The sequence below is a fragment of the Hemitrygon akajei genome, chromosome 8, assembly GCF_048418815.1.
Source record: "Hemitrygon akajei chromosome 8, sHemAka1.3, whole genome shotgun sequence".
In the NCBI taxonomy this organism is placed as follows: Eukaryota; Metazoa; Chordata; class Chondrichthyes; order Myliobatiformes; family Dasyatidae; genus Hemitrygon; species Hemitrygon akajei.
The window spans coordinates 17771755-17794170 of record NC_133131.1 but is presented as its reverse complement, the minus strand read 5'-3'; the positions used below and the strand labels follow the sequence as shown (position 1 = coordinate 17794170).

At 40.3% G+C, this 22416-nt stretch overlaps 1 protein-coding gene across 3 annotated transcripts in view; it reads right to left on the bottom strand.

Moving 5' to 3' along the window:
• Nucleotides 1-795: 795 nt before the first annotated feature.
• Nucleotides 796-22416, bottom strand: part of nek8 (NIMA-related kinase 8) — a 78014-nt gene continuing 56393 nt past the window's right edge. For all 3 annotated transcript variants that reach the window (XM_073053372.1, XM_073053374.1, XM_073053373.1), the window contains 3 exons: nucleotides 10953-11111; nucleotides 5176-5334; nucleotides 796-3352 (listed from right to left, as the gene is read on the bottom strand). In XM_073053372.1, coding sequence (XP_072909473.1) covers nucleotides 3324-3352; nucleotides 5176-5334; nucleotides 10953-11111 — 347 coding nt within the window. In that variant the 3' untranslated portion in view covers nucleotides 796-3323. The remainder of the gene's footprint in view (nucleotides 3353-5175; nucleotides 5335-10952; nucleotides 11112-22416) is intronic.

Below are 22416 nucleotides of genomic sequence, written 5' to 3'. Positions count from 1 at the left end.
CGTTTTCACTTTGACACGAAAGAGTCTTTTTCTGTTGATCAGTGTCAAAAAAGCCAAATTAAATCCACTGTGATTCAAAGTTGTAAAACAATCAAACACGAAAATTTCCAAGGTGGTGGGGGGAGTGAATACTTTTTTTGGCACTGTATTTTCCTGGTCAGTCCACCACATCCAGCTTGTGGCATCAGTGGTCTGTGTCGGGATGCAGCAAGGCTTTAGGAACACCACTGCAATGGAGTCTTCAAGTTGCCCAACTATGCCTAAGCTATCTCAACTTGGACAAGTGAGAAATGTCCCCACAAAGCAATAATGTGCATGCACCAAAGGCCAAATAGAAACCTGGACATGAATTTTTCATTGGTTTTGCACAGAAATTCTTATTGAACTTACATCAACATCCTGTACCCCTTCTTCCTGAGAAATAAAAAAATTGAAGTTTGCGAGGATGAAATGAGTCAGAGGAATATGCTTCATGTCACAATACAGCCTCGAATTTCAGGAGACCAGCCAATTCCCTACAATGTAAATAATATCTTCACTAGCAGTTTATGTAGAATTTGTCAATATTTTCAATTACATAGGAGATTCCATTGAGAGAAGACATCAGAGTTGCCCAATTTCTAAGCAACACACTCAAGATGCTGGAGGAGCTCAGCAGGCCAGGCAGCATCTATGGAAAAGAGTAAACAGTCGACATTTCCTACAGAGACCCTTCATTAGGACATTCATCCTGATGAAGGGTCTTGGTCCGAAATGTTGACTACTTACCCTTTTCCATAGATGCTGCCTGGCCTGCTGACTTCCTCCAGTTTTTGAGTGAGTTGCTTAGATTTCTAGCATCTGCAGATTTTCTCATGTTTGCCCAATTTCTATGCTGGTGTGCTCTGAATTGTTTTGCTTTCAGCTACAATTTATAACTTCACATAAACTGTGTTACATCACAGCAAAATAATAGTCCCACATGAAAGCAACCTGTAAGTCTTGACTGGGATTCTAGCATCCAAGAGCTACCTCCCAGCATTGAAATGGTTAAGTATACCTTCCATAGCTAAACAGCAGACTCATCATGTAGTGTCACAGAATCCAAAATGAATTATGAATGTAACTGCAAATGGGTATTGATTACAGAAGCACAGCACAATGAAACGTTTAACACTTTAAATTTCATCCTCAATATGTATTTTATGCAAAAAGTGCAGACACCAGGGACTGAATTAGAAAATAGTAATCTACAGCTAAGTGTACAGAGATGTTTATCACTTCTAACGATTGGATTATGGTTTTGTAACTCACTCATGGGCATCCATTATTCTAGATGTAATTTCCTGTCATCTTAAAATGGACTTCAGATAGATTGATGTTCTTGTACACTAAAGGCCTTTTGTGAAAAATACAACAAGATTAGAATTTTAACAAGCAATTGTGCTACAGTACATTGACATTCACGATTTGGAATGTGGTAACCTGGCTGAACCTTCTGTTACAGATACAATGCATTAAGTTTTAATTGGGGATATGAGTCACTAAATGGTGCAAATATGATGATTTATAATAATTCTGCTACCTGTGCAAAGCGACTAAATAGGTTGTGCACACTGATAATTTGGCACCAGGGCACATTAGCAAATACAGAATACATTGTATCCTTAAAGCAAAACTCCACAATTTTCCTAGGGTTAATTTAATAAAGACAATGTTTTAATGGGCTATTTATTTATTTTTTATTTATTGAGATACAGCGTAGAATAGGCACTTCTGGACCTTCCAGCCATGCCACCCAGCAATCTGATTTAATTCTAATCTAATCACGGGACAATATACAATGAGCAATCAGCCTACGAACCAGTATGTCTTTGGACAGTGGGAGGAAACCGCAGCACCCAGAAGAAACCCACACAGTCATGGGGAGAACATACAAAATTCTTGCTGGCAGTGGCAGGAATTGAACCTGGGTTGCCTGTACAGTAAAGCATTCCCCCCCCCCCCCCCCCATGGTACAGATCTATGGGCTATGGATCATAGAAGATGCAAGCTAAAAAGTGGACAAAAACTCATGCTTCCAGTCGTTATTGATAATACATAATATCAGGCAGTGGATAAGACATGACTAGAAATTTTACAGATGCTGGAATTCTTGAGCACATACACAGAATGCTGCAGAAATTCAGCAAGTCAGGCAGCATCTATGGAGGGAATCAACAGTTGATGTTTCGAATTGACACCCTTCATCAGGACTCTTAAAGTATTAATATCTTCCAATAGCAGAGGGCTTAACAGCTTCACTGTCTGTGCTCATACATGAGAAAATTGACATTGTCACTACATGCAACTATACCAATGGTGTCCTCTGTCTTTAATTAATTTACAAGCAGAAAATAGGCAAACAAACAAGTGAACACAGTCTGGTTTTGCTGTACCCCCAGCAAAAAGAGAAGCAACATTCTCTCAGTAAGTTTGGGATTTGATCTCCTTAATTAAACTTGTAACCACTTAAATCCAATTAAGTTCTGTCCTCTAAATTGTCCAAGACATTGAACTGTGGGCATGTGTGTTTAATACAATTGGTGAGAACCATTTTTCTATTCTAACACTTTTTGGACAGAAACTATGAAGCTGATGTGAATCATTTAAACAAGGTAACTTACCGGTGACTTTGGTGGCAGTTTTGAAAACCATTGAAATTTCTACTCAGTTTCATACCCCTTAAAATAAAAGGTTGGACTAAGTCCTAGAAAATGTCTTAATAAAAGTGCAGCACATTATAAATATCTGCACAAGATTTAATTTGCAGCCACTTTCACTTGTCCCATATTACATGTCACTAAGCTCATTTCTAAACTAAATACCTAGCATGACTAACACCAAAAATCTGGTTGCATTTAGCACTCCCTTTTGATTCCATGCTAATGCTAACGGGATTTATAAGAGGACCAATTTGCAGAAATGTTTTCTAACACTTGAAAACACATGAGCATCATTGGTAAAGTGCACAATACAAGAACCAAAGGCATTTATAGTCTTAACTGTCTCATTAGGAAACATTCAGCAAGACGTAGTCAAAGTATTAGGAAATTATGCTTAATTATAGTACAATCATTCATAATCAGAACAGAATGTGAAGATGTGGGAACTTTTTGTTAAGGTCTATTCCCAAATGTCAACAGTACTAGACATTCTGCAATATTTATGCACAAAATTATCCACAATACTGCTGAAAGACTAATGCGTCATTTCTTCTGGCTGGTCACTTTTCTGGCCTTCTTCGGTACTAGGCATCCTCCATTTGAGAGAAAAGACAGTACTTTTAATTTAAATGTTTCAGGTCATCTTGGAATGGATTCCTCTCCCAAAGCTACAAGTGTAAGATATAACATTGTGACGTTTGAATAAGTCTGTTTATTATATATCAACATTTCCCACTAAACTCTAATAAAACAGCATGCATTTACATATTGTATATTCCATTTTTTATATTATTCATACTCTTAAACCTTGCACTGTTGTGAATTGACCATCTTTGGAGGCATGAACTTGAGCAGCACATCTTATTTGTGAGCATCTTGCTCTGGCCCTATTTGGTTCATGATAACCCTTCAATGCTAAATAGATCCAAGTCTCAGGGGCCATTCTTGACATGTCACAACCAACTGCAGAAGTTTATGACCAAGAACAAAACAAAATTTAATGTAAGCTGCAAACTCATAGACATAATCAGATGTGCTGACTTGAAGGTGTTATAGACTGTGTCATCAGAGAGAGCAGCTTGGTTGGTGAGCCACCATACACAATTTACTGATGTGCAGATGAACTTGTAGACAGACCTCAGGACCTTAAAGTCACCTGCAGCTCAATAGCTCCTGGTGTGAAGCCCTGATGGATGTCAGTTACTGATGTTTCCATCAGAGATGTTGTGTGTATGGGGTGTCAGGGAGGGGAAGCACGTCTGGTGGGGAACATGTCGCGTCCTTTTCAGGTGGTTTGTCCACCTTTGGTCCCCACCTGGCACTCAGCTCTCACCTATGGCTCCCCGTGGCTGTTTGCATGTGACAGCCGCCACACCCCGGGCAACGACTTCGACAAGCCGGCTAAACCAGGTGAGGGTAGCCAATGGGTCTCAAACCCTCGGTGAGATAGGGAGTTGTCTATCCCAGCATGTGAAGACAGACTCCGGCAGATTGAGCGGACGAGACCAATGGAAGGTCCAACGGTCAAGAAGGCGGCTTCTGCAAGCATCGTGGAACACTTAGAGCACAAGACACAGAAGATGTCCTGGTCATCCACTGCGCCTAGTCCCATCTCCAGCCGTCTCGACTCTTGTCTTGCCACTGGATCCAGATTGGAATTGGAAAGAGAGAGTAAGGCTGATGCCGTGCAACTCTCCTTCACTTAAATCCAAATCAAGCACTAGTCTCGACACCATCATCATGACTAATGGTGTCGAGGTCTTTTTCGATGATGATGGACGAACATGATGATGATCTGTGAATCATCAGCATCAACTGAGATCTCCATAGGTTCCAGAAACCTTTTCCCCTCACCACACTATTTTCAACAGTGATGATGATAAATGGAATAAAGGATGGACTGAAAACACTGCCCAAAACATGAACTAACATCACATCCAAAAAAGCTCCTTGGATTTCACCAGCCTCTTAGGGCTATGCATGTTCTAAATAGGATCCGAAGAGGGAAAGGGAAACACAAACAAGTGAAAATCTGCAGAAGCTGGAGATCCAAGCAACACAAACAAAATGCTGGAGGAACTCAGCAGGCCAGGCAGCATCTATGGAAAAAAGTACAGTCGACGTTTCGTGCCAAGAAGGGTCTCAGCCCTAAACATCAACTGTACTTTTTTTCCAGCAGAAGGGAAATGTACTCACTTAATGCTTCTGTAGAAAATCAAACCTTCTGTAAATGCTGCAATCAAAATCAAACAATAGACTAGAACATCACATCTTGCTCTCAATACAAACACAATGGAGTTGTTTTTGAGATAAACCTCATCTCCTAAAAGGCCAAGGTCTTACATACTTCAAACAGCCAAATTCAAGAACACCTTAGAATAAATTATGTGATAAACCTGCTTGTAGATTACTAATACAATGTTTAAATAAACACTTAACTGAGAAATGTACCAATGTGAAAGATTAAAATTTGAACAAAGGAGTTACTTACGTTTTATTGCCAGTAATGTGTTTCCATGACAGCATGCAACAGAAGTAATAAAGTACGGGTTTGTTTCATCCAAATGTACTTGCTTGGGTATTCCAGTGTCATCTTCTTTTCTTCCGAGACGTCCTCTGGCTCCCTTTCCCCATGTATACACTTCACCTTCTGATAAAATGAAAGGAGAATCAATTGGCTCCCTACAGTTGTGGAACTAACTAGTGAGGCAATAGGCTTACTTTGAGTTTATTTTGTATAAAAGAGTTAATAAGCAATCCACCTACAAGTCTCCCCAAGGATGATCACTATACCAGAATATTACATTGAAATTAAGAATGGCATATTTTAAGTTGAAAAGCTGAAAAGTCAAAGTTCTGAACTAAGGACCATTTATGTGGGTATCAGTAGATTGAAGATGACTGAAAAATTACATTAAAATATTTGCCAATAGGTAAGTAATGTTAACTATTTAAATATCGACCAAAAAATACAAACTCCAGAGAAAACTCATCCATCCATGGCTAGTTTAGAAAAAAATCAGATTGAAAGGGACTTGGAACATTACAAAAAGTCACAAGCTTGAGTTGGACAAGTTCTAGAAACAGCAAAGGATGACCAAAAATTTTAGTAGAGAGAGATCAAATATGCAAGTATTTTAAATAATAGAAGAGCTTGCACAAAAAGGATATGTGTAGTAAAACTAAATATCACCCCTTCAACAGCAGAGACAGGATAAAAGATAATAGGAAATTGGGAAATGACAAAGGTAATAGCCAAGTAAACTGCACCTGACTTCATGGTAGAAGACACAGTGATGCACCAAATAATGGGGACCAAAAATCCACTAAGAATTTGGTATTAAGTAAGAGCAAAAATGGAAAAAGTCCTTTGAACTCAAGACTTACACCTCAGGTTTCTAAAAGAGATTGCTGCAGAGATAGTGCAAACATTTCTGATGATTTAGATAGATAGATAGATAGATAGATACTTTATTCATCCCCATGGGGAAATTCAACTTTTTTTCCAATGTCCCATACACTTGTTGTAGCAAAACTAATTACATACAATACTTAACTCAGTAAAAAAAATATGATATGCATCTAAATCACCATCTCAAAAAGCATTAATAATAGCTTTTAAAAAGTTCTTAAGTCCTGGCGGTAGAATTGTAAAGCCTAATGGCATTGGGGAGTATTGACCTCTTCATCCTGTCTGAGGAGCATTGCATCGATAGTAACCTTAAGTCCTGGCGGTAGAATTGTAAAGCCTAATGGCATTGGGGAGTATTGACCTCTTCATCCTGTCTGAGGAGCATTGCATCGATAGTAACCTGTCACTGAAACTGCTTCTCTGTCTCTGGATGGTGCTATGTAGAGGATGTTCAGAGTTATCCATAATTGACCGTAGCCTACTCAGCTACCGATGTTAAACTCTCCAGTACTTTGCCCACGACAGAGCCCGCCTTCCTTACCAGCTTATTAAGACGTGAGGCGTCCCTCTTCTTAATGCTTCCTCCCCAACACGCCACCACAAAGAAGAGGGCGCTCTCCACAACTGACCTATAGAACATCTTCAGCATCTCACTACAGACATTGAATGACGCCAACCTTCTTAGGAAGTACATTCGACTCTGTGCCTTCCTGCACAAGGCATCTGTGTTGGCAGTCCAGTCAAGCTTCTCGTCTAACTGTACTCCCAGATACTTGTAGGTCAGGTTAGATAGATAGATAGATAGATAGATACTTTATTCATCCCCATGGGGAAATTCAACTTTTTTCCAATGTCCCATACACTTGTTGTAGCAAAACTAATTACATACAATACTTAACTCAGTAAAAAAAAATATGATATGCATCTAAATCACCGTCTCAAAAAGCATTAATAATAGCTTTTAAAAAGTTCTTAAGTCCTGGCGGTAGAATTGTAAAGCCTAATGGCATTGGGGAGTATTGACCTCTTCATCCTGTCTGAGGAGCATTGCATCGATAGTAACCTGTCACTGAAACTGCTTCTCTGTCTCTGGATGGTGCTATGTAGAGGATGTTCAGAGTTATCCATAATTGACCGTAGCCTACTCAGCGCCCTTCGCTCAGCTACCGATGTTAAACTCTCCAGTACTTTGCCCACGACAGAGCCCGCCTTCCTTACCAGCTTATTAAGACGTGAGGCGTCCCTCTTCTTAATGCTTCCTCCCCAACACGCCACCACAAAGAAGAGGGCGCTCTCCACAACTGACCTATAGAACATCTTCAGCATCTCACTACAGACATTGAATGACGCCAACCTTCTTAGGAAGTACAGTCGACTCTGTGCCTTCCTGCACAAGGCATCTGTGTTGGCAGTCCAGTCAAGCTTCTCGTCTAACTGTACTCCCAGATACTTGTAGGTCTTAACCTGCTCCACACATTCTCCATTAATGATCACTGGCTCCATATGAGGCCTAGATCTCCTAAAGTCCACCACCATCTCCTTGGTCTTGGTGATATTGAGACGCAGGTAGTTTGAGTTGCACCATATCACAAAGTCCTGTATCAGTTTCCTATACTCCTCCTCCTGTCCATTCCTGACACACCCCACTATGGCCGTGTCATCAGCGAACTTCTGCACATTGCAGGACTCTGAGTTATATTGGAAGTCTGATGTGTACAGGGTGAACAGGACCGGAGAGAGTACGGTTCCCTGCGGCGCCCCTGTGCTGCTGACCACCGTGTCAGACCTACAGTCTCCCAACCGCACATACTGAGGTCTATCTGTCAAGTAGTCCACTATCCAATCCACCATGTGAGAGTCTACTCCCATCTCCGTTAGTTTGTGCCTTAAGATCTTGGGCTGGATGGTGTTAAAGGCACTAGAGAAGTCAAGGAATGTAATTCCAAATTCCCTAGATTCTGGCATAACTGTGCCTGCTTTTGTATGCTATTTTCTCTTTCTTCATTAATGAATTGGTGCTTCTTTGCTGAATTGTGATATTTTCCACAATTCTCAGCCTTTTTAAAGACATTATAAGCTTCTTCCTTTGATCTAATACTCTAGATGGCCACAACCAGTGCTGCTGTTGATCTTTATTTTTGCCTTAAAGGAATGTACATGCAATGTAAACTATGCATTAATTTGTTAAATGTTCGCCATTTCTGGTTTAACGTCATATCTTTCAGCGTTGTTTCTCAGTCTACCACTGTCATGTAATAATGTTGATATTCTAAAAGCAATGTAGATACTCTAATACCATTTTGGATTATTTAATTCACTACCGTAGTCACCTTTCAACCATATCTGTCTTGGCTACTGGTTCATATCCATTTCCTTTTCTGTCATTAATTCAACCACATTATTATGGTCCATATGTGCACTCAGAAAAGTGCCTTCAGTTTTGTCTTTTTATCATTTTTCCCTACGTTGACTCTAATTAGAGGAATGCTGCTATGTTTGTGCCTTCCTGACAGATTGGTTATCATTATTTCTGTTCCTGCATTGTACTATCACTTCACTCTCTCATAAACTTTTAAATTTCCCCCTTGCTCAAACCCACCCTTTTCTTTTCCTCCACAAGATTTGGCTTAAAGGCCCAATTATTTGATTAACTGGGACACTGGTTGCTGCTCTTTGTGGGTTAACATAAATGGGTGATCGATGGTCCAAGGTCATGTGTCCATGTTGTAACTCTTCATGGCCCTACGAGTCAAGTGAAGCTCATTATTCTTCTCCAATACTTACACCAATGTCTCAAGTGTGAATCCATTTCTTCCCCCATCAATTGTTGAGCTACTCACCCAATTCTCTGATCCTAGCTGACTTATTGCTTGTCTGATCCTTGATTACTGCTTATTGATTTATTATTAAATTTCTTTCTTTTTGTTGTCTTTTGCACACTGGTTGAACACCCAAGTTCATGCAGCCTTTCACTGATTCTATTATGTTTATTATTCTATTATGAATTTATTGAGTATGCCCACAAGAAAATGAATTTCAGGATTGTATATGATGATATACATGTACTTTGATAATAAATTTATTTTGAACTTTGAACTACTTGACCTATGCCAATCAGGTCCAGACATTACCATCTTTATAGTTCTGCTTTTTTAATTTAGACCCTAGCTTACCGCTATCCTTCTCAATAAGGTCCTTTGTCCTACATCATGGGTTCCTGTGTCAACCACAAAAGCAGGTTCTTTCCACTTCTAACGAAGGGTCATGGACCAAAACATCATCTGTCTCTCTTTCCACAGATGCGGTCTAATGTGTTGAGTTTTTCCATAACTTTCTATTTTGAAGTGGATCTTTTCCCTCTCACTCTAAGTTACTCACAAACTAGCAGGCGCATTTAGAAACTGTCTACATCCATTCAGGCAGACATACAGCTGGAATTGTTCTAAAAATTACAAGTAGTCCCCAGCCTAGAAAGTCATCAAGGGTCAATAATACGATTCTGCAGCAAAAGACACAATCATGGCATGAGAGGCAACAGGCTTTCATGCAGCAACTGCAAGATTGTAACCAATGGCAGGAAGCCATCCAAGAATATAAGGGATAAAGCTGCAATTACAACTGACATCCTGGGAATATTTAATACCAACTCCTGTGGACATTCCTCACCAAGCCAGGATATGAGGTACAGATTACAAAGGGAGATAGAAAAGGCATGTGAAAAGGGCAATATTATGAATGGTCATTGAGGGATTTTAATATGCAGATAGATCGGAAAAATCAAGTCGGTGCTTGATCCCAAGAGAAGGAATTAATAGAATGCCTACAAGATGTCTTTTAGAGCAACTTCTGGTTGAACCCACAAGGGAAAAACAATCCTGGATAGGATGTTGCGTAATGGGGTTCAGAGGGATAATAAAACAGCCATAATTGAATGGCAAAGCCCAATGGTCTAAATCTGCTCTTACGACTTATGGTCTTATGGTCTAACCACTGAATTTATCTGAAGGAATATGGTGTTTGTGGGTTCTCAGGAACTTAGGAGCGGGGGCACGTATCACATGCAAGTTGAAGTTTATTCTCTCCGGTAAAGTAGAAATTGTATGTTCTTTTGGAAGTTGTGTCATGACAAACATAATCAGTTACTGTGATCAATTTTAAGAACTTCACAGCACTGTAAATTTTAATGGACTTTCCACCGGCTAGAGAAGTTCTATGTTCTAGGCAAGAAACAACAATTTTTCTTTTAATAATTTGTAGGTATCTCTCAATTTAAATGATCTTTTCTTCCAGCATTTTCAGCTTCCCTGTGTGTTTCAATAAAGAGTAACATGCTGTGGAGAAATGGTCAGTAACAGGAAGTTCCAAAGCAATGAAAATTCATCTTTCCTATAATAGAATTATAAAATAATAACTACAGCTAGGAAGTCAATATTAATGCAATGGTTATAACTTCAGACCAAGATTATGTGGGTTTTACTAGTGTTTTCTTTAACTGCTGGTAGCTAAGTAAAAGGTGTAATATTTTATGGATTTCTGCAAATAAAAGCATTATCACATTCAACTCAATCATAATATTAGGAATTGAAGTTTGACTAATAAATGGTTTATAAAGTCCAGTGAGCCATGCAAAAATTCCAAGGCTACTTTCAAGTAATTAAAGAAATAGATTTATCAAGATTAGTGTAATTTTGTGAGCAGGTGTTTGGTGTCCAATCACAACATAATGACAGAGAATTCCAGGAGTGTGATTAACTGTTCATTTCACTAAATATTCATTTAATCAAAATTATTAGATATGTATTTCATCAAATTTCAGGGTTTTGATAAATGTGTCTTGTTTCCTTGTTCTGATGTACCTGCTCCAATTGCTACTGTGAAAGCATCTCCACAAGCTACCATGGTAACCTTTACCCCACACAGATCAGAGACCAAGTACGGCAAACGATTATTGCGACGGGTGCTGGTGCCCAGTTGTCCATGTTGGTTACTGCCAAATGCATAACATTCCCCAGTTTCTGAAATTAAAAATAAAACAGAAGATAGTTTTAGATTCCTCGGACAGAAGGTTGAGTTGCTCATTGAGTGCCAGCAGCAAAGCAGCAGAGAAGATTCTCAAGATATAGATTTGATATCAGAATTAACCATCCAAAGCAAGGTTTCTGTTGAGGTAAAATGAACAAGAGGAGAATTTGGAGGGGTGAATTGGCACCAAACAGAATTGAAGCACTCGAAACCTGAAAGATACAAACAAGCGATGTATTTGCACACCTCTTTACAAATATTTCAGAAGCAACATTGGTATAAGTTCTGGTTCTCAGTTGAAGAATAACATGACCTTGTGGAAGGTAATGAATTGCTATTTAGATTTACATAAAATAATTTATGTTTAAACATGCAAGCTGCTACACAAATATAATCAAAGACTGAACTGAATTGTTGTTTGGCCAAAGAAGTTTACAGATGGAATTTGCTCATTAGTTTTAGACTAAAATCAAGACTCAGGATTGTTTAATGTTATTTCTAATACACAAGTATAAATGAGAGCAAAATAATTGTTACTCCGGATCCAATGCAGCATAAAAAACCCCAAAATAAATATAAATATGTAAGATAGCTTATATATGTAGGTTGATTGTATGCACATAAAGTAACACTAGGCATAGGAGTGTCTGTACATAAGGTGACTCTGACAAGAAATAATAAAGTAGTGGTGGTGGGGTTGTGGGTAGAGGTGTTGATCAGCCTTACTTCTTGAGGAAAGGAACTTTGTCTTAATGCTACCTCTAATACATATACACACACACAGATACATATATATATTCATTCAACTTGCAAGGAAAAATGCTGCAGTGCATGTAATTAGTCACAGCTGAATGACTGCACTCTGCACTCTCATATCTGAGTCAGAAAGCCATGGGTTCAAGTTCCACTCAAAGGAGTCAAGCATGAAATCTAAACTGACGCAGTACTGAACAAGTGCTGCACCATCAAATAAGCCATCTTTAGAGTGAGACCCTCTTAGCCGGATATATAAGATGCAATGAAAATACTCTCAAGAACAGCATGAAGGTCACTCTGGTGTTATAATTAACAGTGATTCCAAAACCAACGTAGCTAAAAAAAAAATGAACTGGTCATTATCCTTTTGATGATGAACAGACAAGTGCTGCATTGGAAATCTGTTTTCGACATTACTGCAGTCATCATTGTGTTGTCCAAAACAACAAATGAAAAGACCTGAAATGTATTACATTAATGGAACACTTTCATTTTTAATTACAACATTCTAGAAACATTCACCAAGGTCAGTACAGGACAAATTGGTTTGATTCTTATACAAGTGGTTGTGACAACATCCACTGGCACAGAAGACAGAAGTGGAGCTGAATGAAAATGTAATTGTTTAATCAAGGAATTTGGATAATAAAAGGTACTTACCAATTTCCTGTGCAAGTGAGAAGCTGACACATACATCATTTCTTTCTGCCCACCTCCAGTTGCCAATGCCCTGGCAACCTCTTTCTTAGCATGCTAGGTGAGTAATTGCATCAATTCATCTGCTTTCATGGCCAATTTAATGATCACTACCCACAAGTTTAATTTATTTTCAACTAAAAGTCAATTTTAACTCCTGGTCTCTAGGTTGTGAGTATTGCAGCATATCCCCTAGGCTAACATTTTAAGTTAGGAAATACTGCCTGTCCTGAATTACATTTCCAGCACTTTCTCTCTGTATCTTCATATTTCCAGTGTCTACAGTGTTTTACCTCGGCACTCTCATATTACAGGCTCTCCTTTTTTGACAAACTACATCGTCTGAGCAACTGGCCATGCTGTTTTTAATGTAATGAATCTCCTGCGTCTCCAGTCAGGGCAAATCAGAAGAAGGTGGCTCTGTGAAAAATGCAGTGCATCATTCCTACACTTTAAAAAACAACTGTCTGGTTTTAAGGTTGCAAAATGTAATTGTTAAATAAATATGGATGTGTACTCATTCAAAGGTTAATTGCTAGAGATCAGGATATTGGCTTTGTGGGAATATCAATTAAAATCCTGCAGACTTTATGGCATTGGTGCATTTGTTAACTGTTTATGATATATTACAAATATTATCCTTAACATTTTTTAATTGTGAAAACAGAATTTGTCATCAGACAGTGTAATAGACAGAGCTGGGTAATTACAGATAATGAAATCCTGATGAATGGTTGTTGCTGTTACATCTAATTGGTTGCACAACACAACATGGTCACTTAAAATCTGCAACTAAGCATATTGACCCCAAAAACTAAGATTTAAAAGAATGCCATGGGATAGAAGAGAAAGTATATTTTCTCAGAACACTGTAGTTCAGTAAATGGTATTTCTTCTTAAGCAGTTTGTCAGGATCAGCAATAATCTGTATTCCAGTTCAATAGATTGCGAGGCAACAGATGTGGATGATGGGAAACCACTAACCCTTTCAAAGAGAGGACAAGGATATTTTTTCTTCAAAATGGCACTGGTGAACCATGGCAATGTGTTGCAGGCTGCTGACAAAACTTTTAAATGTACTTTTTCCAAATTATTCACACTGCTATCTGCAGCCTGTAACTTCCCTCAAAGCAATGTACTTTTCAACTGTCTTAATGAGCTAGTGGTTTGGTGATTTTCTGAACTCTCAGGCATGCAGCTACGGCACCTTTAAGCAGACGAAGGCACAGTACATTGTTACGGCTGGACGTGAAGGAGAAGAGGAGGACTCCAAGCCAGATACGCCAAGCAATGAAAGTTCCTCTACCCAGCAACTTGTTAGCAAATGTACAGTCACTGGAGAACAAGATTGAGGACCCAAGGGCAAGGTTGCTGTATTTCATGGAGACATGGCTCACTCTGGACACACTGGATACGTTGGCAAGACCCAAGGATATCTTGATACACAGGATGGATCGAACTATTGACTCAGAGAAGGCAAAAGGTGAGGGACTATGTTTCAAGATAAAGTCTTTGTGGTACTCAAATATGGCAGATTTGTCGCAGTTTTGTTCCCCCAACTTGGAATATATAACAATTAAGTGCCGACCATTCTACTTACCCAGGACAGCTCTCCTCTGTGAACCTGACCACAGTTTACATACCGCTAAAAGCGGATGTTAATCAGGCACTTGAGATATTGAATGCTGCCGTCACCAAACCAGAAACAGCCCACCCAAACGCATTTCAAATCAGTCTTGTTTGAAAAAACCTCTGCCTAATTATCATCAGCATATAACCTGCAGTATTATGGGCCCCAACACACTCAACCACTGTTATACTACAATAAGGAACGTCTCCCATTCCATGCCTAGACCACATTTTAGGAAATCTGATCCTTGGCTGTCCTTCTCCTACCTGTATAAAGGCAGAGACTAAAGAGCAAGGCTCCAGAGATAAAGACAACAAAGAGGTGGTCACAGGAGGCAGAGGAATGGCTACAAGATTGCATCAATGTGGGTGGACATCGAGTGACAAGGACTCATCAAAGAATCTTAATGAATCACGGACTTTATAAAACAACCATAGATGAGCCCCACAAAATCATTCAGAGTTTTCCCCAACCAGAAGCCCTGGATGAATCATAAGACCCAATCTACTGAGGGCTAGATCGGTGGGATTTAGGTCTAGCAACTAAATAATTACAAGAGGTCCAGGTACGATCTCATGTGCGAAGTGATAGTTCCAGACCAAACCTGAATCACTAATGGACACTTGGAAGCTGTGGCAGCACTTGGATGCTATTACCTCTTATAAAATGAAACCAAGCAATATAAGTGACAACAGAGGTTCACTCCCAGATAAGCTCAATACCTTCTATGCTCGCTTTGACCACCAGTACATGGAGGATCCATCACAAACTTCCACAGCCTCTGATGACCCTGTGCTTTCAGTCTCTGAGGCCAACGTGACAGCACCCTTCAGGAGGGTGAACCCACAAAAAGCCTCCAGCATGATGGGTAATATGGCCTAGTACTAAAGACATGTGCTGATTAACTGGCTGGAGTGTTCACTGATATCTTTAAGCTCTTGCTTCAGCAGTCTGAAGTACCCACCTGCTTCAAGCAGGCTTCAAACATGGTAATCAATGACTATCATCCAGTAGCATTTACATCCATTGTGATGAAGTGCTTTGAGAGGTTGATGATGAAACATACCAACTCCTGCCTGAGAAGTGACTTGGATCCACTCCAATTTTTGTACTAGCACAACAGGTCCATAGCAGATGCCACTTCATTTAACCCTGAAACATCTGGACAACAAAGATGCTCAGGATGCTCTTTACCAACTACACATTGGCACTCAATACTATCATCCCCTCAAATCTAATCAATAAGCTTCAAGACCTTGGCCTCAATACCTCCTTGTATAATTGGATCCTCAATTTCCTCACTTGAAGACCTCAGTCAGTTCGGATTGGCAACAACATCTCCACAATGTCCATCAGCACAGGTACACCACATGGCTGTGTGCTTAATCCCCTGCAGTACTTGCTTTACACTTAGGACTGTAAGGCAAAGTAAAGCTCCAATGCCATATTTAAGTTTGCTGAAGATACCATGGTCGTTGCCCCAATCAAAGGCAGTGACGAATCAGCATATAGGAGAGAGACTGAAATCCTGGTTGAGTGGTGCTACAAGAACAATCTCTCATTCAATGTCAGCAAGACCAAGGAGCTGATTATTGACTTCAGGAGGAGGAAACCAGAGGTCCATGAGGAAGTCCTCATTTGGAGATAAGAGGCGGAGAGGGACAGCAACTTTGGTGCTATTATTTCAGACGATCTGTCCTGGGCCCAGCACTTAAGTGCAAATATGAAGAAAGCACGGCATGACACCCAAAACCTTGACGAATTTCTATAGGTGTGTGATAGAGAGTATATTGACTGGTTGCATTAAGGCCTGGTATGGAAACATCAATGCCCTTGAACAGAAAATCCTACAAATAGTAGTGGATACAGCCCAGTCCACCATTAAGCACATCTACACAGAGTGCTACTGCAGGAAAGAAGCATCCATCAAAGACCCCCACCACCCAAGGCCATCATTCCTTCTTGCTGCTGACATCAGGAAGAAGTTACAGGAGCCTCAGGACCCACACCACCAGGTTCAGGAACAGATCTTATCCCTCAACCATCATGCTCTTGAACCACAGGGAATAACTTCACTCAATGTCACTCGCCCCATCACTGAACCATTCTCACAATCTATAGACTCACTTTCAAGGACACTTCGTCTCATGTTCTTGATATTTGTTGCTTATTTATTTATTATTATTATTTTTCTCTTCTATATTTGCACAGTGGTTGTTTGTCCATCTTTGTTGGGTGCAGTCTTTCATTGATTCGATTGAGCTTCTTGGATTTACGTTTTATACCAACAAGAAAACGAACCTCAGGGCTGTATATGGTACTTTGATTATCAATTTACTTTGGACTTTGAAGGACATGCCTTACTGGGCAGGTAATAGAAAATTTGTGAGTTGGTGTGTTCCATCAGGCAATTATCCTGGACTTCTACATATTCCCATTATCTGGACTTGAGGTTCTTAATACCATTCTGAATACTCCTTCTCCACTTTTAGTGGCTGTGGACCAGTGATTCTCAGGAGTCTGCAAGGACGTTGCATTTTGTTCCATGAGGTTTAGAGAATGTTTTCCTCTCTCCACCTTGTAATCTCCTCTAGTGACAGTAAACTGAATAGATGAGAGAACAAAGCTAAATTACAATCAGATCTTTTTAAAGAGCAGACAAGAGGAGCCAAGTAACCTACTCCTGTTCCTTATTTGGATATTAAAAAGGACACAGAGAAATAGTGATCTGTTGCACAGTAAAGCATGATTTTTGTGTTAGGCTTAAAGTTTTGAACTGTAATCACCTTGTTCCTCAGTTGGCCAAAGCGACACTCAAGATAATGCTGAATGTCATCATCAATGTGTTTCGTTGAGATTGTTGAGAGATGGTTCATCGGCACTGTTCCTTCTAAGCTGTGCAGCCATGCAGAAACTGAAATGCTCCACGACGCATAGCCTTTGTTGCTGTGCAGCCAGAACTTGCGTTTATATAATGGTTTATTAAAGTACCACACAGTTTTCAGGCCGAGTAAAAATTTCCTGCTCAGAGCAATGGTTGATCCGCACAGCTGTTAAAAAAGTTAGAGGGAATGTTCTTCCTGAGATATGCAAAGAGATCCACATCTTCCAGGTACTCACTGTGAACCTTTACTGTTGGAGGGCGATGTAGTATGCAAAGGACAAGTAGATAGAGGACCTCTGTCTAAAGTCCAATCTCCTGCACGTTTCAATGAATCGTATAGTAAAATGTGTCATTTGCGTCAATGATCAAACAATCCAAGGGTATGCTGGGGTAGTCTATAAATGCTGGCATGTTTCAAGTTTCAACATAGCATTCCTACAAGAAATGAGAAAGAAATGTATTTCTTTGGGAGTCTAATTTGAGGAGGATGCTCTAGTATCTCTTCCAAATGAAGGGCTTCAGCAAGGTTCAAAAAGGCAATGTACATGATTGATGCTAATCCTTCCATTTCCATTAAAGTTGTATGGTGAAGAATCTGTCCTCTATGCTTCTAGATTAGTGGTCGCCAACCCGTCGATCGCGATCAACTGGTCGATCTTTGAGACTTTCCCAGTACTTCCCAAAAAAAAAAGAAAAATAGATACACAAATACTGTTGAGAGATTGCTTCCGGGTTGCGGGGTTTTAGTTCCGTTCTTTCTGCCCAGTGCGCATGCGTGTAGCTCCTCCGTACTACACAGTGTATTTCAGTGGTCCCCAACCACCGGGCCACGAGGAAACGATATGAGTCAGCTGCACCTTTCCTCATTCCCTGTCATGCCCACTGTTGAACTTGAACCCATGCGAGGTCATCAGCCGCCTAAACGCAGTGATACCCTGGCACCAGGGATCACTGGTTGGCCTTGGGTAACCAGCCAGCGAGAAGTGCCGTTGCTACTGGCCTGGAGCGCGGACAGACGGGCACCACTTCTGAACCTGTTCAGCACACCGAACGTTCATGGGGAACCCAGTGCTAAAATATTCGCAGACGACCTAATTCGGGCTCAGGGTTTCATAAGTAGCACAGCAGCTACGCGCTGCGATCTACTGAAACAAACTTTTGTCAGCCGATAGATCACTTCTCGCTCGGTCGGTCGCTCTCTCTGGACTGCGACCGCTGCAGCCCCAGCACGGGGACCTTCAGCCCTGACCTTATCCTCTCACCCGACCTACGACCAGCTGCACCTGGCCAAGGCGACAGGCGGACGGGAGGGCGGGAGGCTGGAGTTCGGGCCCGGAGGCTGTCTAATTAGGCAATGAAGCCTTCAAAACTGCTTCGGTACCTTGAGTCCAAGCACCCTGCACTTAAAGCCAAACCCGTTGAGTTTTGTGAGCGGAAAAAACGTCAGCAAGCGGGACAGAAGCTAAGTGCCGAGAGCCATGAAAACTAAATTGCGGAATAGACTGGACATAAGGAACCTGCTTCGAGTATCGCTGTATTCCCGTCGTGATTAACAACCCCCCCCCCCCCACCGTCGGCCAGTCCGCAAGAATATTGTCAATATTAAACCAGTCCGCAGTGCAAAAAAGGGTGGGTACCCCTGGTGTACATGCATTATTTCTACTTCTGGGTTGCGGGATTTTACTTCCAGTCTTTTTTGCCCCGGTGCGCATGTGTATAACTAATCGATTTGGGGTCGATCTTGCCTTTCACTAAGACTGAGGTAGGGGATCTTGGGCTTAAAAGGGTTGGTGACCACTATTCTAGATGAATGGAATCCAGAGGACAATTGGGAAGCAGCTCCTAATCCACTTGAAGGAGACAACTGAGGAGGAGCCTGGCAGCAGCTTTCCCTGTGGCAGACCATTGCAAGCCCCCTTGTAGCAATCTCCAAAGTACATAAGCCTCTGAAATCCTTCCAGTAATAAGTTACGGTTACAATAAGAGGAACGTTTTCAAGAAAAATAAAAGAACCTCTCTGCTGTCATTGCAAAATATAATTTTTAAATCAAAATCATATTATATGCATTGTTTTTAAGAAGTATTCATCCTTCCACCCACTTGATCTTTTTCTCCTCTATCAAGTGCCTGATTTATTCTTAGTATGATGGAAGCAGTTTTCCAAACTGTCACATAAATGACTATTATTCAATCAAAGTAGGGAATGCCAGTGAGATGCACCACCAGCTTTACTGGATACATTAATGTCCACACATGAATAATTTCTAATAAAAAACGCAGGCAGGAATAAGGAAGAGGAACTCTGGTTTACCTAGTACAAGATCTCTAAAGTCAATTACACTTCTGTAACTAATGCCTAGAGTGAGATCAATACTCGACCAATTTAAACAGCAGAATTAACAGTATTACTTGATGGTTTGGCTTATAGGAGAAGCATGTCGTACAGTGTCAAAATTTAAAGTGGTATTGATTTTTGCCTCAGAAAAGGATACTGTAGAACAGAGATGTAGAATATACATTGGTTAATAGATTCAAGTGTGAAATATCATTAGGATTTATGAGTTGATTACAGTGGAGGAAAGCAATTATGTTAAATACTACATCAAGACTATTATACTTCCTTTTAAACAAAATCCTTTAAATCAAAACACAACGTTGTGTATAATGATGATATCACAATGCAGATTTACTAGTCTGTTTCCAGTTCGAAACCACCAAAAGTCATTAGTATTCTATCTCACTGTGCTCCTCCACATATTGCACAATATGAAATGTTGACTTAGAATTACAACCTTGCGATCTTCTTTTAAGAAAAGTGTCCAAATTTAGGGGATAACGTCTGAAATGACTACCTCAGGGAGCTGGTGAATACAGAGGATGTTATCAATTTCTAGCTGAAAATGGATTGTTTTCTCTCAGACAAAACTCAAGAAGGGTGCTTCAGATAAAGCATAGTATGAAATTTATCAATTCTAACTGGACAAATGATGGAATGCTTTTATCTATTTTGTATAACTCTTTTCTGTGAATATTGTGTACAATTGAATTGTGAGGAAATGAGTACAAAAGAGAAGAGAAAGCAAAATTTGCCTTGAGTTAAGGATATCTAGAAGTGAATCCCTGATGCCTATTGTATCCACTAGTTTAGCTGGTATTAATAAAGCTGGAGTATGCAGATGATCCTTGCACATTTGTTCAACGTATCACCAATTCATTCAACGATGTATGAGAGAATAAAAGGGATCCTTTTCTGATCTGCCCCACTCTAGAACACTGCCATGCAGCAATACAGATCACATATGTCATACACTATATGGGGCAACACAGTAGCATAGCGGTTAGCATATCACTTTACAGTACCAGCAATTACTGAATGGGGTTCCATTCCTGATCCTGCTTGTAAGGAGTTTGTACATTCTCCCAGGACCATGTGAGTTCCCTCCTGCATTCCAAAATTAGGGTAAGTAATTTGTAGGCATGCTACATTGGTGCCGGAAGCATTGCGACACTTGTAGAGCTGCCCAGCACAATTCTCATCAATGTGGTTTGACACAAATGACACACTTCACTATACGTTTCAATGGGCGTGTAACAAATAAAACTATTCAAAGACCAATGATATGACGTGGAAAATGTGGGTCGGTTTCTAGACATAAGGGATATTGCAAATACTGGAAATCCAGACCAATACACACAAAATGCTGGAGGTACTGAGCAGGTCAGGCAGCATCTATGGAAATGAATAAACAGTCAACGTTTCAGTTTCTAGATATTGGCAACTACTTCTCAGCAGATATTAGGATGCAATTCTCCAGTGTCTGCAATTAGCCAACACAGATTTGGACCATCTGGAAAGTGTTTGAAGATCAAGGCACACACATCACTAATCTTCTGGTCTGTCAGGCAACAATGATCCTTGCTTCCTCTAAGCTTCAGAATGTGGACTGCCTCAAAGCACTGGAAGGATGACACAAACATTGCTAACTCCTCCAGACTCACTGGCAGGATAGCAAACCAATATCTCCTGCGTACAAGCTCTGACCCTATTCAACAAGCTCTGATGGACATGCCACATAGTCTGTATGCCTGACACCTTTAGGACAAGAGACTTCCAGGAGACAGGGAAAATATTTCAGGTTGTTCTCACAGTCTCATTGAGAAAATGCAACTTCCTAGAAATCAACGTCCTGTGACTGCTTAAAATTGTGAAGGAGCATCTGGCAGGGACTATTGACTTCAAATTACCTTGATGGGAACAGAGGCTGCCAAGTGTAAATGGCAGAAGGGGCAGTGTGCCTTCCATGCTAAATGCCTATCCACCAGACCCATTAAGCACTTCCTGCTCCATCTATGGCAAGTTCTGCAGATAACGATCAGCCATCATAGAAAAGAAGTAGAAGCCATCCTCCCATGTCCCTGATCTTCCCAGAATTTACTAATGACTGCAGTTGGTCAAGTGCTAAACTGACCTTCGTACATGAAGATTAATTCATGGTGTAAAAAGCACTTGCCAAGGCAATGTAGAGGGTGTTAGACAAGTCTATATATGTGGGTTTTAAGAAGAGTCTTCAAGGAGGAGAAGCAGGAGTTTAGGAAGGGAATCCAAGAATATGGGGCCTAGACGGTGGAATATTCAGTCAAACATGGTGAAAGGAGGGAGAATATACAAAAGCTCTCAGGTAGGTGTGAGGAGGGGTGTTGTAAAAACTAAAGGGGATTACAGGGTACTAAAGGGCCAAAACCAGAAGAAAATTTAAGCAAGGATGAAAAGGCAGTGAGGATCTTTGAATTACTTTAGTCAACGATGGGTAAACAGGAGTTGGTAGGATAAAATATGGATGGAAAGGCAATGCTTGGTGAAACTATTGCTATTTTTCTAATGAATTTCAAGGGAATGACTGACTTTAGAACACTCAATAGGAGTGATTCCTGTTAGAGTACACGGAGCAGTGGGTGAGGGATTCCCAACAGTAATGTCCATTATTGGAAAGTACTTTAGACTTGCTATGCTCTTCTCACTGAGAACATGACACAGAGTAACTTCTATTGGTCTAAAATACAACTAGAGTATCAAACACTTCCTATGTTCTCCTTGTCCAACCAAAATTGCATGCCAGATGAGTCAGCACTTTACAAGAAAGTACTGTGAGTGATAGGGTGAAGTGATCTCTCTATCTGATTGAAGAATCATGTCAACAGAAGCAAGGGAGCAGCTTATTAGCCTACAGCACTAACATCTGAAATTAAGGGGAAAAAGTCCTTCAAGCTGCTGAGTATCAGATTCTACAACAAAATGAAGACTTAAGTATTGAGTTCCACAGTTGTGAGATTT